This window comes from Cydia splendana, chromosome 9 (assembly GCF_910591565.1).
Source record: "Cydia splendana chromosome 9, ilCydSple1.2, whole genome shotgun sequence".
NCBI classification, from domain to species: Eukaryota; Metazoa; Arthropoda; class Insecta; order Lepidoptera; family Tortricidae; genus Cydia; species Cydia splendana.
This window is the reverse complement of record NC_085968.1, coordinates 15789844-15808324: the sequence shown is the minus strand read 5'-3', so window position 1 is coordinate 15808324 and position 18481 is coordinate 15789844. Positions and strand designations below refer to the sequence as shown.

General features: G+C 39.5%; 3 protein-coding genes across 3 annotated transcripts; all 3 read right to left on the bottom strand.

The window, feature by feature from the left end:
- Positions 1-2792: 2792 nt before the first annotated feature.
- LOC134794022 (protein THEM6-like) lies at positions 2793-4712 on the bottom strand. The gene is made up of 3 exons (XM_063765727.1): positions 4479-4712; positions 3784-3998; positions 2793-3086 (listed from the first exon to the last, which is right to left on the bottom strand). The coding sequence occupies exons 1-3, from the start codon at positions 4618-4620 to the stop codon at positions 2856-2858; spliced, it is 588 nt and encodes a 195-aa protein (XP_063621797.1). The 5' UTR covers positions 4621-4712; the 3' UTR covers positions 2793-2855.
- Positions 4713-5574: 862 nt separating this feature from the next.
- Positions 5575-7392, bottom strand: LOC134794021 (protein THEM6-like). Its single transcript, XM_063765725.1, has 3 exons — positions 7194-7392; positions 6543-6757; positions 5575-5811 (listed from the first exon to the last, which is right to left on the bottom strand). The coding sequence occupies exons 1-3, from the start codon at positions 7333-7335 to the stop codon at positions 5578-5580; spliced, it is 591 nt and encodes a 196-aa protein (XP_063621795.1). The 5' UTR covers positions 7336-7392; the 3' UTR covers positions 5575-5577.
- A 3646-nt stretch (positions 7393-11038) lies between these two features.
- On the bottom strand, positions 11039-18239 carry LOC134794020 (doublesex- and mab-3-related transcription factor dmd-4). The gene is made up of 5 exons (XM_063765724.1): positions 18073-18239; positions 13392-13562; positions 12727-12824; positions 12148-12313; positions 11039-11320 (listed from the first exon to the last, which is right to left on the bottom strand). The coding sequence occupies exons 1-5, from the start codon at positions 18232-18234 to the stop codon at positions 11039-11041; spliced, it is 879 nt and encodes a 292-aa protein (XP_063621794.1). The 5' UTR covers positions 18235-18239.
- Between the last annotated feature and the right edge of the window lie 242 nt (positions 18240-18481).

The window sequence follows — 18481 nt, the reverse complement described above, 5'->3', positions numbered from 1 at the left end:
GGCATTTATTTGTATGATGATACAGATATTTGTTCCTGAGTCATGGTTGTTTTCTATGTATTTAAGTATTTATATATTATATATATCGTTGTCTGAGTACCCACAACACAAGCCTTCTTGAGCTTACCGTGGGGCTTAGTCAATTTGTGTAAGAAATGTCCTATAATATTTATATTTATGTATAAAAAAAAAAAAAAATATTACCAGTTTACCAATATCAGATATAGCAATCATTATTTTCGTATTCTGAAAAGTATTATGTATTATAAATATTTGTGCTTTATAAATATCCTCTCTTACCAGTGTTAACGTATTAATAGTAACCATTGAGATAAACTAGTAGTCGTAATTAATTAACTAGATTAAAACCGCACGGCACTTCTGCCCCACAATATACAGGATGATTTCGGGGTCGTGGAGCAAGAGAGCCAGACATCATACAGAATCCAAAGATGAGCCTAATGATGTTGTTAATTATTGTTTATCACCAATAATGATGATTATTTTCCAGATGACAAGTAGGAAAAAAAATTTTTGCATACAATTTGGTGACCCTACTCAATGTGACGTCTTGTCGCTTTCCATACAGCGTATGTCAAAAGTCATAGGGTGACCATAATTACTTAGTATAACATTAATTTGACTTGAAAAATAAAATTCAAGTAATTATCTTTTAATCAAATACTACCATATGATAATGTGGATCATTTACAGAGTCAGAAAAAGTGGTTCTGGATCACGACCCCGAAATCACTCTGTATAATGGTCATAACGGCTACCTATTTGAAAAGTTATTTAATTGTAATAAAATTGCACAGTGTCCAGTGCCTGTTTCAGGTGTTATATATGGTGGTGAGGTAAAGCTTGCTTGCAAAAGAAAAAATAATATCATTATTATCGGTTTCACAGAAAATTAGTTACATATATAAAACAAGTGCGAGTCGGACTCGTCCAATCGTCACTCGTTACTCGTCGATTCCGTACAAATTTAACTTATTTTAAATTTTTTTTACAAATTTATAGTTATTTGATTTTTCTCTGTACTTGTAGTGTAAGACGATATTACTTGCCAAATTTCATAGTTCTAGGTCAACGGGAAGTACCCTTTAAATTTTGATTGCCGGAGAGTCTAAATATACGCAGCATTAACGGCCATATCTTTTATTTGACGTTCACAACTTCAAGGGTCCTAAGACCTAGACCTAGACCTGATTAGGTATATGATTATATTAATTTCATTTCAACTCGATACATCCACGCGTTCGCGAGATAAAGGATCTTGAGCTTGACATACAGCTAGACGGACGGTCGGACAACAAAGTGTTCCGTTTTTTTCCTATTGAGGTACGGAACCCTAAAAATATGGAAAGAAGTATTTGTTGTACACCTAACATTATATTTTTTTTATCGGGTAAAAATGGCATTTTTCGAAACATAGTGTCAAGATGGTCCGGGTAGTTTATTCGGCGCGTGTGTGGTCGCCGCCTGGTGCCGCCACACAGCCGAACTAATAATAAAAGGCATGAAAAACTCGCACTACTCCTCTGGCGTTACGCAGACAAAACTTTTTAATCGAGAAGATAGTTACGGCGACTAAGGTTTAGACATCAAAGAGCTATTCGACCGCCTTGTTACGTATACATATTACTAAGCTAGCTATTATGTTATGATCGCTCATTATAAGTAGGTAGGGCTGACAATGCAGTGTTATATAGTAGGTACTTACCTACCTAAATCAAATTCACAGCGAATTAAATTTATAGTAAATGATTTTGTATTGAAAGCACTGCCACAACGTATCTAATGACACTTGGTATTTTCTATTTTTTTCAATGTAACGACACTTGGTATTTTCCATTTTTATTAAAGCCATAATACCAAAGTGTTTTATTCTATTTTACCCTGCTGATGGCATCTGACACACTAATGATAAAGTTAATTTACCCAAACCTAATACATATAATGTTTACACAGAACATTAGACTAGCCACTTCGACACTTCGACATATGTAAACAATCACAAACTAAAACCTATTTTCATCTATATAAAAACCTTTTTCGCTTGTCGTGTGACGCGTTTACTTTCTTTTCAAGCGTGCAACGATATTCATCACTATTTTGTCAGCAAAGGGGAATCACCTCGCAATTTTGGCTAAGATTAACTAACATCGCCCTTAATGTCAATGTCGTAGAGGCTAGTTTAGTCTGTGTGAATGTTGTTCTAGATCCCTAAATCCGTGCTCATGATTTGCAGGTTGTGTAAACAGTAATCCAACCCGCACCGCCGGAGTGCGTCGGTGAAATGCGATACCTAATGTTATTTTGTACTTTTCACCATTTGTGGTGCCGGCTGGGTTTTTAATTAGGTGTATTTATTTTGTTTTAGTCATTTTTGAATAACAAAGTTTGAACTAAAACACTTCGGGGTATTTGTAAGCGGACGCGTTGGGTTGTGTCACTGAATAAATATGGTTGTGTTGGGAATTTTAATTTATCACCACTCGTTGCGAATTTCCTACTTTCCACACTTGTATCGTAAATAACTATTTTTATCTGTCTTATAATCTTTAGCTGCGCCCTAGATGCGCTTAATTTTTCCACGGCTTGTTGGTTTTTCCTCGGTGCCGTACGCCTAGGCCTACACACTCTAGGCAGCTACACATTCTAGGATACTTTCGGTGGTGATGTCAACGATGACTCGACAAACGACATATTACTACTAAGGATTTCGGATATCTCATGGCTGAGATTTCGGCTCAGTACAACATCAAATAAAAAATTAAACAAATTCATAAAAATCTTACAAATTTTATTAAATAACATCGCTTTGCCCTTTGCTTTTACCAGTCTTTTACTTAATCCTTCTTCCTTAACTTTGCGCTTGAAATCTCGATAGATTGTAGCCAATGCGTGATTTCCTCAGGGCACGTCGGTTTGTGCTCGGCGCCGGGGATGCCTTTGAAGAGACTTTCGGCGTTGACGTCGATGAGGTTCTGCCGGGACAGCACGATGGCTCGCACGAAGCCGTCGCTCAGGGTGATGAACTTCTGCTCGATGAAGAGGGTCTTGTCGTCCCAGTATGCCAGCTGTAACGAAATTATAGTAATTTTAATAGCTGGCAGGAGGATGCACCTTATTGATATTCCTACAATCTTCTGTGATAAAATCTGCTAACACTTAAGTGTTCAAAAGGTGCTTGTTTTGCTTTTCAATCGATCGTATTGTTTTCATATTTTAAATAACGCAACCGCACCTTGGAGATAGCTGGTTATTTAATTTATAAAATGATTGGCAGATTTTTATAGGCCGCCAGACCGTATTGGCCCATTACTGTTGTTGCTTGCAATGATACAACCCTTATATCCCTTAAATTGAAGGAAGATGTCCATCTCCATTTTGTACAGAAACCTAGCTCGCTTGTCTTATAGATAGGTACTTATCCTAATTTTTGCTTTATACGTGGTGATCTGGATAGTCCGGCTGTACCTACCGTTGGCATTGTTGTAGGTGCCCTTGCGGTCGTAGAACCACTTCTAGAGTAACCTACTGCATGGTTCTCTTGTCTACACTTACCCTAGTTTCCACTTTATACGCCGTGAAGATCGGAATGTTCCTCCTGTACCGTATACTGGAGGCGCCCTGCAGCGCGTGCCCATTGGCCTTGGTTATGTTTTCATAAATCCCCTTGCGATCATCTAGAACCGTGCGAAGTCCAGCTCGCGCACGTAGCGCGCGTTGTTCAGTTCAAATCTAATAGTTCAAAAGAAAAGAATCTATGCTTACCCTAGTTTCCACTTTATACGCCGTGAAGATCGGGATGGTCCTTCTGTACCGGATGCTGGAGGCGCCCTGCAGCGCGTGCCCGTTGGCTTTGGTTATGTTCTCATAAATCCCCGTGCGATCATAGAAGTGGAACCGCGCGAAGTCCAGCTCGCGCACGTAACGCGCGTTGTTCATGTGTCGGAGGAAGATGTCCACGTCTTGTGTTGTGCAGAAACCTGGAATAGCAATTTGTAGGGAATTGTAGGGAATTGTAGGGTGACAGTTCATTTCTGACCGCAACTGCTTGCTTTGCTTTGCTTTGCTTTCGAGCGAGACTACTTGTGAGGTTTTTCGTAAATCTTGTCTATAACTAGTAATAGATACTCGTAGTTTAGGAAATTTTCTTTCATATCGCTCATTTATGCCACTTTTTCCGGGCATATTTTTTTTAGATAGACAGCATCAATAGTAGCTGATGAAACAACGCGCCAATGACTATGAAAACCGGTATAACACAATGGTCTGTCTACGAGTATACTTTTATAGCAAGATGAACCGTAAAATGTCATAATTCTTTTGTCATAATTGCTATGAAAATTGCTAGTCATTGAAAACAAAATGTTAAAGTTCTTGGCTAAGTAAATTTACAAGTCTTAAGTAAGCTAATTAACTTGTAATGTGCATATTTAAACTGAGTATTAACAAGGGAAACTTACCGTAAATTGTAGTCGTATCATTTACGCCACACTTCTTTTGGAACAGCCTCCCAATTCCGATGGTAAAAGCGATTCGAAGGAAGTAGTTCACATCCCAGAACATATATGCTAGAGCTATGAGAACTGTTATCACGCACAACATTTTGAATTAAAAGTACAAAAAGTAATTGTTTATTGGAACGTGACGTTTGATTAGCAGCAATAGCAAGCGCGGTATGCGAACACCGGCTAAGTGTAGGTAGGTGGAATGCCAAAAGAACAACGCAGTAACTATGTAAATAGACACGTAACCAAGCATTAGACCTTAGCTCTTTGTAATAAGGTCTACTGAATACTTTAAGTGTGTATTTTCTTGCGTAAGAATGAGCTGTGTAAGTACTGACTTACTACCTTTTAGTTCTAGTGGCTTAAGTGAGGACGCAACAACAGTGAAGTGGCAGCAAGATCGTTGAACCGGTTGGACCCATGCATGAAGTTAGGCGCAGTCTCGACTCTCGACGCAACGGGACCTAGCCCTTGACTCTCATACTCCGAGCCTTGACTGGCTAGTTTTGATAGTATATGTATACTGTATGGGTGTACTACATTTAGGTATAGGTATCTACTACCGATGACATTTTTATGTGTTGCTAGTAGGAGTAGTATTAGGTACGTGTACAAAAATAATCGTTTGCATAAATTCTAAGCGGAAAATTTCTCAAGTTTAATTATGATTATAGGTATATATACCGGCTATAATTAAGTAAAGCAGGCATTTGTTAATTTGATTAATACTTTACGACCTTGAACTAGTGATTCAATCATATGTATACGTTCGAATTAAATTATTTTTAGTTAATTTTTTTTTAAACTGTACTTTAGTTAATATTAATTTAACCATAATTTTCAATATAGGTATGTAGTAGGTAAGGTACCTAGGTTAGTAAAGTACCTACCATACTCATACTTATAGGAGCATTCCACGCCGATAGAGCTGAATTCCATCCCTTTACAGAGTATGATTCGTTATTTCTATCTATCGAATAAGTTACTTAAACAAGGAGAAAAGGTAGGTAATGATCGGGAATAACACTCAAACTATTCAATAAGTAATGTATACTCAAGCTTTCAACTTTTTACTAGATATCTCCATACTTTTCAGCCAGAGCTGAATGTAGTCAGGACACGTCGGTCTCGTCTCGGACCCCCTCAGGCCCTCGAGTAAAGCCTCAGTGGAATGTCCGTTCTCCCCGATAGCGTGCTGCCGGGAGACGAGAAACGACCGAACTTTGCCGTCACTTGTGGTGATGACTTTGTGTTCGAAGAACAGGGAACGGTCGTCCCAATATATGAGCTGAAAACAAAAAGAGAGTCCCCTCTATAACAATTAACAATGTATACAATTTCTAATCATGAAAAAGTACCTAGTAAGTTAGGTACAATAGGTACCTAACTATTTAAAATGACAGGAGCCAATTTATTAACCACTGATAAAAAAACACATCGTAAATCGAGAAAAATTCAAAAAAGATGCTGCGGCCAACAAAGCCACCTCAACTATAATCGTACTAGTCTTGTATGTACGTACCTACTTACAGGTACAGTCACGCTCCGTAATTGTCATGCCATCTAGGGTTCTAGCTAAATTGGACATTCTATTTACGCTAAGTATTGAACAACCAATTTAGCTAGGACCCTGAATGGCTCAACAATCGCGGAGCGTGATGGTACCTGTAAGCAGATGCTTCATTACACGATGATCACTAACAACATCTAGTCAATATAGATTACAAACCGTTTTTCTGCTGAAGGAGAGGAGAACAAGAATTAGGTTAGTTTAGGATAAATTCAAGATTTAATTGTTTCATCCGGCAGAGGGAGAAAATTAGAAAGTATAAAATGTAGCTTTTGTATTACTCGTAGGCAGCGTTGCATTCACAGATTTTCTTAAGCCGGATACTCATTAGCGAGCCGTAACCGTTCGCAGGTTTGCGAACCACGTACTTACACACTATGTTTTTTGGTTACAGTACATGCAACGGTTACGGCTCGGTAATGAGTATCCGGCTTAAAATCGTTCTGTACCTTCGTATCTATTCTGTATATTTGAAACAGTGGCACAGGTTCCGAAGTAACGGTGAGTGTGCATCCCTGTAAGGACTTGATACGCAGCTGCCGGCTCCGCTGATATATGCCCGTGCGGTCATAGAACTGGTAGCGCGCAAAGTCCAGGTCTCTTACTAGTCTGGCTAGGCGAATACTAGTGAAAGTGATGTCGCAATCTTGTAGTGTGCAAATGCCTTAAACATAAAAAGAGGAGAAGTTTAAATAATTATAATTGGTACTTTCGGGTCCTATCAATTTTTATATTAGGGATGGTGGCCCTTCAAGGGAAGTGACCGTAAGTGACCTACCGAGATATTCAGTGAGCGACAACGTTAAGGAAACATATATTCCTTTAATGCCTTTAATAAAGACGTATTTGACTCGAGAAAAAGATAGAAGGGTGGTGTGGCAGGCCGTGGCACCAAACTATAACCGTCTCGAAATAGAGTTCTATACCGTGGCGTGTTCTCAAGTCAAATAGGCCCTCTGTCGTAAGGTTAAAACTATAGGGCTAACTTTCACAATTATTTTCTGAAAGATGAAATATTTCCATGAATTTCTGATTATTAATAATTCATCTGAACCACACATTTATTTACCGCTTTAATTTTTAGACAGAAAAGTACTCACCATAAATAGTGGCAATATCTTTGATACTTATTTTGCTGTTAAACAACCTGCTGCCGATCACGGTAAAATACGCCCGAATAAAATAGTTAGCGTCACAAACTACCATGAAAAATATAAAAAGCAAACCCAACAAGCACCACATTTTACTAAATTACGTAAACAATATCCAATTCTCTTTCTACTTTAGCTTCAAACAAGTCCATACATTATTACAATCGGTGGGTAAACGAATTATGGTAAACGTATGGAAATTTCGATCGGCATTGATCTTTGTTTAAACTTTCATAAAAACCAACACGAATGGCTAAGTAGTAACTACTATCGTTTGATGTAAAATGACAATTGGTTTTATTGTTAACTACTTATGTATTCCCTGTCTATATATTTTTTAACCGACTTCAATTTCATAGAAGGAGGAGGTTCTGTATTTGGTTGTGGCTGTTTTTTTTTTCTATGTACGTTCACCGATTACTCCGACATCCGTAGTCCGATTTGAGTAATTCTTTTTTTGTTTGAAAGGAGCTACCTCCGAGTTGGTCCCATTTTAATTTGGTTCTGTTCTGATGATGGGATCCATGAGGAATTGAGGGAACTCCTCGATTTTTAAAGGCACATGCATGGTGTTTTGGGCGTTTTCTTAAGCAACTCGAGCATTTTCTCCCGAAAACCACCAATTTGATGAAGTAGACCTGATGATGATGATTATTTTGATGATAATGATGATGATTTCTTTAAATGTAAGTATGTTCAGCGATTACTCCGGCACCTGTGATCCGATTTGAGTAATTCTTTTTTTGTTTGGAAGAAGTTACTTCCAAGGTGTTTTCGTATTATTTTTGGTTCTGGTCTGATGATGGAATCCATGAGGAATTGAGGGAACTCCTCAATTTTCAAAGGCACGTGTTAAGTGATTTCGGGGTTTTCTAAAGTAACTCGAGCATTTGCTTCCGAAAACCACCAATTTGATGTACTGCAACTGTAGCCTTACCACGAGTTTGACATTGACATATTCGCTAACGTCTTATGCATCTAAATGTAACTTTTTATGCATCTCGCTCACATGTCAAACTCGTGGTAAGCTGGTAAGGCTACTGATCGGGGGTTAAGGTTAGGAGTTAAGGGGTCAGGGATTAAGGGGTCGGGAAATGGCGGTTGAAGGGTTACTGGTTCAGGATCGAGGGGTTCCTGGAACAGACTCGAGAAAATTCCTGATTACATATTTACTAAAGTAATAGGTACACGAATTTAGTGTTAAACATGATCTTGTTTTTCATTCATGCGTCGCGCTCTTAACAATGCGTTAAAACTAAAAATGGTAAAATAAAAACTTTTTACAAAAAAAATGAAACCGACTTCAAAAAGGATGAAATAAAATATTATCCTTTTTTATGTCTATACGTTACCAACTGATATGTTTGAAGTCGGTGCCAAGCCAAGTAGTAACAATAGCAGTCAAAAATAATCAGCTTTATGGCTATAAATCCCATTAGAACTGTACTAATAACTATTATAAATGTGTAAAGAATTCTGTCTGCCTCTTTGTCGCCTTTTCATGACTAAACAATTGAACCGCTTTAGGTGAAATTTGGCAAGAAGGTAAATTCCTTGAATTGTTTTATATGTATTTTGAAATGTAGTCCTCTGGATAAGGGACGGGAAATAACTCAGTCGCAATCCCACACTTGCGTGCTATAGACTGTTCGAGCATTAATAAGAAATGCTCTTTAAAAAATACGACGGCAAAAAAATGCATTTATATTTACACTAATGTGCCGACAAACATATGGCCAAGAAGGTTTGATCGTGTGTTCTGATGTGTGTTCTTAGGTCCAGTCGACGTCAATGATATGTTTACACTTTTGCACCTTACTCCTTTGTAATAAGGCGAAAAGTGTAAACATATTTTTAACGTCGACTGTAGGTACCTACAGAAAGTACGTTCATTGCACCGACTTCAAACATATCAGTTGGTAACGCATAGACATAAAAAAGGATAATATTTTATTTCATCCTTTTTGAAGTCGGTTTCATTTTTTTTGTAAAAAGTTTTTATTACAGTTTTGTTTTATGTTTGCACGTTTGCACCGACAATGTATTATGCGCTTGTCTTAAGCTGTTTTCCTAGGATAGCGGTGCCGTCATACAACGGCCGTCTCCATACAAAATAATACGGCGAAATATGGATGCAGTAGCTATATGACGGCACCGCTATCCTAGGAAACCAGAGCTTTATTCTATTTATTGAATTAGTTGCGCAAGATTAGATTCAGTATTTATCATCATTGATATCATAGCAATAGGATATATATAGCCGAAAAACGAAACAATAAAATTTTATTCCAATCCAATCGAATAGGCAGCGTTCGGGAAGCTACCTATGTAATCTATATAGGTACCTCATATACGTTCTACGTGATATCTTCCTGTCCTAAATACCCCGGTATCCTTAGACGAAACCTTTCACGAATCTTTCAATCAGTGTGTGTATCTACTTACCTACCTATACATGTAATCGCAAGGCTCAAAGTTAGAAAGTTAGGTATACCTACCTTCTCAAAAGGCAATGGAGCGACTTACTTAATAGGTAAAAAGCTTTAGACTCACATTATTAAGTTACCCACACCTATAAACTGGTGACAAGTTTTCTTAGTGTCAGAGAACTGTAAGGGGATCCGTCTTCATTTGGATTATTGTCACGGATTTGTTACTGTCCGCCGCCGGCGAGAGGGGATTTCGTTTGCACTACTAACTTGTAAATATTAGCTGTTTGCACTGCAAATGTATTTAACGTAATACGATTTGGTTTAACTGTATTTTCGGTTTACTTACTTGGCTGGCGCGATGACCAAAAACGAGTCTTGGCCGCCAACAGCCATATTATATTATAAGTTTATCCATTTATAGAAGTAGATAGTCGATTTATATTTCATTGTGGGATACCTTAACTATAAAAGGATGTAACTTAATAAAAACAATAGAGATAACATCTAATGCATTTAATTAAGCTGTAATAAATTGCATACAATTGATAAATCATTACGATACACGTTATGCTTAATGTAAAACAACATCATATTCCTATAGTAGTTCCTTAATTACAGTACTTAACAAATATTTGGCAATTTCCTTTGGCATTAAAAATAATCAATAAGCCTTAATACATAACCTTAATGTCCTAATAATTATCTTATCTTAATAATTTAAATTAAACTTGAATTTAATTACTTGTACAAATTATCAAATTTAATGTAGATTATATTGCCTACACAGTCGCCTGACTGTGTAGGCAATATAATCTACATTAAATTTGACTGCGCAGGGGTTGCAAACCGGTTGCTGATATTGCAATAGCAGCAGTATAACAGGCAGAGCCGCACACCCAACCCATGACTAACACAGGTAGTGGTAGTGATTGCAGCAATAGCCGCGGCCTAATCGGGCGGAAAGCCGAGCAGCTTTGAATTAAAATGGTTGTCCATACCGGATGTGGCCTGTAACATGAGCAAATAATTAAAACATAGATTGTACTCCTCAAACGGTTTTGTTCTACAACTTTTAAAAATTATGAAGTATTTAGACTCTCTATTTTTCATACAAAATAAATATTATCTTCAATGGACGCCATCGCCACGCCATATCATTGTGATTGACGTTGCTTGTCACGCCTTAAACATAACAAAATTCGCAATAGGTACATTGCGTCTTAGAATAAACTTTAAAGTGTATTAAAAATCAAACCACAAGTTAGTTTTAAACGATTTATGAGGAGTACAGCCTAAAGTTTAATTTTTTGCTCATATTACAGGCCACACCCGGTATATGCAGATTAACTTTCTCTGTACAACTTAATGTCGATTACATTGCCTACAGTCAGGCGCGCAGGGGTTGCAAACTGGTTGTTGATGCTGTAGCGGAAACAGCAGGGGTCCAGACAGTGCCGGCAACGCAGGCAGGGGTACCAACCAATCGGAGCCGCACACCCGGCCCATGACTAACGCAGGTAGTTGTTGCAGCAATGGCCGAGGTCCGACCGGGCGGAATGCTGACCAGCGCTCTTCGGAGCTCGATACAGAATCGTAGCTGGTGCTTGCACCGGCGCTGGCCAATAGTGTTTTGTCGTTTTGGGCCTGAAATTAAGCGATTGTAAGTTTACGATAGTCAAGCGGTAGTCAAGAAGAGCATCATTCATGAAAATCATGAATAACAATGACATATATATGTAGGTAGAGAAGACTATAACAGTACCGACTTAATTTTCGCAGGATCAAAGTTATGTTGGGTTTAACGACCACCACTACGGCATTGCAGAATGGGCTAATTTGCGGCCAATTATTAGGTATATGACTAAAAAGTTAGAAACGGGTCTAATTTCTCAAATCTCAACTACAATATTTGCAGAGGAATATTTGAAGACCTAAAAAAAGAAGCTAAATTGGAAAACATAGTGAAACCTAATACAGAAGTGTCCCTAGCCATTGGACAAAGCCGAAATGTACATATTTAGAACCTGTGTATACAAAGTATCATAACAATCGGTGTAGCGGTTACGAAGAAATTAACAAATTACGATTTTTTTACTTTGGAGCAACCTGTATGTGTTAGTACCTAGCTCCTGAGGTAATAAATAGTATGAAACCTTCTTCGACCGTTTTGATTATCTTTTTTATTTATGATATTAATAAGATTCTGACTTTTGACAAATGTCATAATTGCCGCACATTTTTAAACAAATTGTCAAAAGCACTGCCAATGATTAATACAGTATGTTTCTTTTTGTTGTCGATTATTGGAAATAACTTTTGTTTGATAATTTATTTTTTTATATTTTGTTCTAATTTTAAAAAAAATACCGTTAGAGCATTTCTAAGAAGTAACCCTACGTGGGATTTCAGGGTTTGTCCAATGGCTAAGGTCAGCCTGTATATAAATTGTATAATATATAACAAATACTTACATGTTGCACATTGCAATGCTCAACCGCACGTAACAAATCGTGGTTGCACCGACGCAGCACCAGCTCTAACACGGAGCGCTTCTTGCCCGGGAACAACTTGCTCAGCATCTCGAGACCTGCTGTGCTCACGGACGCCTCTGCTTCGGCTTCTTCGCTGCCACTGACACTGGTTAAACACATTCTAGCTTTTAACCTTTTACTGGTAGGTAATTGAGTGGCTTAGTAAAAGCGAAGACAGGCGGGCTACATACATGTACAAATTGAGGCGAATAAAACGTGAAGTGCCAAGAAGATCGCGTCATTAAAAAAATTTAAAACAAAAACTGGTCTAAAGTATTCAATGAACCAAATCTTATTTCATTTGACTTTATAACTAAATTTTTTACAATATTTTTTTAAAGTCGGTTTAAGTGGTTATTTCGAGTTTTCGGCACAAAACGTTATTGCTTATTGCGTATTTATACAAAAATCCATCGACCCCGCCCCTGCATCAAAGAATTACCACGCCTGGATTTGAAAAAAAACAGAGATTTTTTAAAATCTTCAGAATGGAAAGAGAGAGCTAGGTCATAATTGTACCGTGGCTTCGGAGAAGCTGAAGTGTTGCCACCGGAATCCGGAGAAGCTGCACAGCAGTCTGGTAGAGAATCGCTCGTTTCGCTGTCAATATGGATAGGCTACGGACAAAATTGCAGGTAAAATAAATGTGTATACGATGACCTAAAAATTTACTGTCTTGGGTTTAAGAAGTGTAACGCTCTTACGGTAGATGTTGCTAGGGTCCACTAGACCCATATGGTGGAAAGATTGGCTGGCTTTGGATGAGGTCTTGGTGGCTCAGATAGCATAGATGGCGCTGGAGTATCGATCCAGAGGCCGTGAGTTCAAGTCTCACCCAAGACAGTAATTTTTCCACTTTTAAATTTATTCTAAGCTTAATAGCATCGTCACAGAATTTCTGATTGTTAAAAATTCAAATTCGCAATACTTATTTAAAACCTTAAGCGAGGAAACTCATGGCTCTTTTGCCTGGCCAGTGACCTCGTAAAACCGTGTTACCCAATTTAGGCGACGTTTCGCTCTCCAGGCGGCTTAGCACGGTCGCGTTTTTATCCCTTGTCACCATGCCTGTCACGTTCTAACAAGTATGTAAGTGCGAAAGGGACGCGCATAGTGATAGTCGATAAAAATGGAACCGTGCTGAGCCCGCAGGACTCGAGTCTACTGAAAGGGACGAAGCTTACCGTGTGGTCATCGGCCGCTGAGTCAGGCTGGTCGGGGCTCGGACACGGCCCGGTGACCCTCATGCCGTATATACGACCGGGAGGCAGCGCCTCCAGCGCAGTCCCGCTTTCAACGGAGGCCAGGTGCAGGGCTATTTTGTCTTCCGCGGCCTGCTGCCTTTTTAAGGCTACCTGTCAAGAGGAACGGAGATCTGATTAGATTAGTTACTAGCTTATTGGTTTAAAGATTTAAAAAAATAGGTATCTCGCATTCATTTTGCTTTTAGCAGCTAGGCTAGATAGAGTAGATAGGTATATTTAGTCCGAACAAACAGTATATATACCTACATATTCCATTTACTACGCTTTGAGAATTTGTATACTTACTCTGTAATTCTTAATCACGAGCGAAATCCAACTGGTTTAAGAAAGAAAATAAACAACTACCTACTCGACTACTACGCACAAGATATTTCACCATGAATCCCTGCCGATGAAATTCGATTAGAATCCCGGTTCGTTGATAAATTAATTTAGCGGAAAATCAATGACAAACATAAATGTTTGCGCGGTGACCCCCGGGAGCCGGGAAGCGGCCGCAAACAGAACTCGATCCACGCTAATCAAATAACTGGACGCCTCTGGAATACCATATGCGTTCACTATCGCGTTTCGGGAGCAAGCTCGGGTAAATCTGATTGGATTCTATCTGGTAGCAGGTAGGTATTAGGTAGGTACATTTCTTAGTAGGAGGACTTAGTAAATTTTGTGTCAAATAACAATTTGGTGAGATAAATAACTATCTAACTAAGTGTGTTTTTGACTGTACGGGTAGTGTAACTGTTAGTAATTAACACTCATAATTCCCGATTCCCGCCATTCATTAGAAATTTCCACAAGACACATCTGCCACAGGCAGATCTGGGTGATCTGACGGACGCATGAATTTGACGGGCATGGTGGGGACTTCCACACTCTGTCGCTTGCCAAGTCGGCGCGAACTTAGCTTGGACTGATTCTATCCAGTCGAGATCGTTCGAGACTGAAATGGTGCCTGCACTGTCTGCTACAGGTTAGGTTAGGGTACCTAGTGTTTCACCTAGATTCACAATCACGGCATGTCATTGTCATATCTTTTAACATTTACAGTATACACAATTTCATAATGTTTAATCGGTGTTGATTCGGCTGTAAGTCAAGTGTTATACCGATATGGGGCTGATCGATATCCCTGTCTCCTCCGGTAAACATGTGCCACTTGTTCAAATAAACTGACGGCGCATTAGCCGTTCTCGATTTCACTACATTAAAACGCATTAACGCCTTAGAATTGGGTGTTATTTTTATCTAACGTGTTCTTGCACCGGATATCGATACCTTTTAACGTAATGTTTCCGTAAATACCTAAATGAAGAAGTGGGAATGTTTATTATAGAACTTGATTAACTTCATAATTAACTCACAACAAAATTTAACTTTTCTCAATCTTTCTTCTACAAATATTTAGGAACAATAGGTATAATTAGGGCACCTAAGTTATTAAACTTTTTAATTAAGCTAATAACGACCAGCCTGACTGAATTACCTGACTTATTTGCTACCTATAGGTACTTTGTTTTGTCTGCGGAAGTGCTGCAGGCTACTCTGGCTACTATAGGTCTGCAATGCAGTACTGTTGTCATCTCTGGTGAACCAGTACTTAATACCAGACAACTATAGTTAGAGCACTTTGAGTCGGTCTAAAGATACCGACAATTCTAAAAGTGCAAGCGATAAGCAACACGGTTTTAAGCGTCATAAACGGTTAGGTATAACCCCCAAGGGTCTAGAAAGACTTTGCCTCCTAAGTTCTAGAATACACACCGCTTTTAATAATGACTTGTAGTCCGGTGGCCGACTGCATGAAACCCTACCTGATAAAAATAATTGAAATTATCTACTCTGTAGGGGTAGCTGACTTTTAGTAGCTTCAACTGCTCTTGGTCGGCCGCGGCTTAATTTGTGTTTGGCAAATTTTACGCAAATGGCAAAAAAGTGGTACAAAAATTCATCAATAAAACTTCATCGAAAAATAGAATGAAACTTGTAGGTATGGTAGGATAGCTGCCTTTGAGGACAGTAAAAAAAATGGGCGGCTAAATCCTGCATTGTTGGCACTTGGCGGGTTCCTGTGTACGACCGAATTTGTGGTACCACGTGACAGCTACAATTTTCCTCATCGAAAAATAGCGTTCTTGTTTCCACGAAGGAATTGGAGATGAATCCGTTATTTTCGCAATACATTACCTGAGCCGCCCTGATTTTGATCAGCCCGCCTCGTGCAACATCAGCAAGCCTTATTCTTGTGTCCACTAAGGCTTTATATTGATCCGATGCGCTACATTAGGTACCAGAGCCGCCATAATACGATGCCGCTCTTTTATGAGTTCGCACTACGGACACTGGCAGGTGCGGTAGTGGCAAGCCTTCTTGTGTCCACGAAGGCTTAATATTTATCCATAGCGCAAGCACTCCACGGGCTGTCCCGTACAGACGCATTTTATTACCTGTGTTGCCACCTTTTTTTCGGCATTTACAGCAGGCTATATTTTTTTTACCATTTGTCTTAGAAAAGGAAACTCCTTATAGAGTCGGACCAAAAAAAGTCTGCAGCGGATTTGATAGCCCACGCAGTGCAAGTGTCATTTATACGTCATAATTTCATAGAAGTTTGACGTTTAAAATAACACTTTCACTGCGTGGGCTATCAAATCCGCTGCAGACTTCTTTTGGTCCGACTCTATAAGGAGTTTCCTTTTCTAAGACAAATGGTAAAAAAAATATAGCCTGCTGTAAATGCCGAAAAAAAGGTGGCAACACAGGTAATAAAATGCGTCTGTACGGGACAGCCCGTGGAGTGCTTGCGCTATGGATAAATATTAAGCCTTCGTGGACACAAGAAGGCTTGCCACTACCGCACCTGCCAGTGTCCGTAGTGCGAACTCATAAAAGAGCGGCATCGTATTATGGCGGCTCTGGTACCTAATGTAGCGCATCGGATCAATATAAAGCCTTAGTGGACACAAGAATAAGGCTTGCTGATGTTGCACGAGGCGGGCTGATCAAAATCAGGGCGGCTCAGGTAATGTATTGCGAAAATAACGGATTCATCTCCAATTCCTTCGTGGAAACAAGAACGCTATTTTTCGATGAGGAAAATTGTAGCTGTCACGTGGTACCACAAATTCGGTCGTACACAGGAACCCGCCAAGTGCCAACAATGCAGGATTTGGCCGCCCATTTTTTTTACTGTCCTCAAAGGCAGCTATCCTACCATACCTACAAGTTTCATTCTATTTTTCGATGAAGTTTTATTGATGAATTTTTGTACCACTTTTTTGCCATTTGCGTAAAATTTGCCAAACACAAATTAAGCCGCGGCCGACCAAGAGCAGTTGAAGCTACTAAAAGTCAGCTACCCCTACAGAGTAGATAATTTCAATTATTTTTATCAGGTAGGGTTTCATGCAGTCGGCCACCGGACTACAAGTCATTATTAAAAGCGGTGTGTATTCTAGAACTTAGGAGGCAAAGTCTTTCTAGACCCTTGGGGGTTATACCTAACCGTTTATGACGCTTAAAACCGTGTTGCTTATCGCTTGCACTTTTAGAATTGTCGGTATCTTTAGACCGACTCAAAGTGCTCTAACTATAGTTGTCTGGTATTAAGTACTGCCCATATAACCATTCCAGTCGCAGAATCACAAAGTGGTAACTAAATGTCAGATGTGTCGTAACAGAGTCCACACAATGTGTCTAGAATTGTTTCGAAACAAAGTGTCGTCGCCGTGTCTACACTTTTCCGTAACAAGGTGTCGACACATTTGTGTGCACTTTGCGTGCGGTTTGCGACTAAATCTGACAGCAAATTTGTGACAGCAAATGTCAATATAAAATACCTCTTGAAAACCAAGGTTTGTCAAACTACTATTAGTGTCTCGTGTGCTCGTAATTCTAGTAAGTCATCATGGGCAATGCAAATGATAATAATCGACCGAAACCATTTAAACACCCAACACCCGTCAACCTTTTACAGAAAAGTTTTTAAAGAAATTCAATAAGCTACTTAGGTCAGTCAAAAGTCTGCAGCGGATTTGATAGCCCACGCAGTGCAAGTGTCATTTATACGTCATAATTTCAGAGAAGTTTGACGTTTAAAATAACACTTTCACTGCGTGGGCTATCAAATCCGCTGCAGACTATTCTTGGTCTGACTCTACCTGCAAATCTTCAGAAAATTTACATTTGTACGGGACAACGGTAGACAATTTCATGGAATGCTCTGAGCCGCCATTATACGCTGTCGCTCCTTGATGAGTCCGCACTTCGGGCACTGGCAGGTGCGGTAGCGGCAAGCCTTCTTGTGTTCACTAAGGCTTTATTAATATTTATCCGTAGCGGTAAATTACCTGAGCCGCCATGATACGCTGCCGCTCCTTGATGAGTCCGCACTTCGGGCACTGGCAGGTGCGGTAGCGGCAAGCCTTCTTGTGTTCACTAAGGCTTTATTAATATTTATCCGAAACAGTAAATTACCTTAGCCGCCATGACACGCTGCCGCTCTTTGATGAGCCCGCACTTAGGGCACTGGCAAGTGCGGTAGCGACGAGCCTTCTTGTGTCCACGAAGGCTTAATTAATATTTATCCGTAGCGGTATATTACCTGAGCCGCCATGATACGCTGCCGCTCCTTGATGAGTCCGCACTTCGGGCACTGGCAGGTGCGGTAGCGGCAAGCCTTCTTGTGTCCACGGAGGCTGGAGATGAGCCCGTGGTTGCGGCACCGGGCACATTTTGGCACCCTCGCCCGTCCGCCGCTTAGCATCCCTGGTCTCAGCAATCATAGATATTCGTAAGAACCTAGGTTATATTAGGTTTCCCATCCATTCTTTAGAAGGTAATTTAAAATTAGGTTTATTTTGATAACTTTTTTAGGTAGGTTTTCAACTAAGTATATACCTACTGATTTAAGAAACTAAATATCACTTAATAGTAGGGCTCCCGGTATCCGTGTTACACGCCGAAACGAATACCCGTGTTCTTAAGACCGGCGGTGCTAAGAACACGGTTTA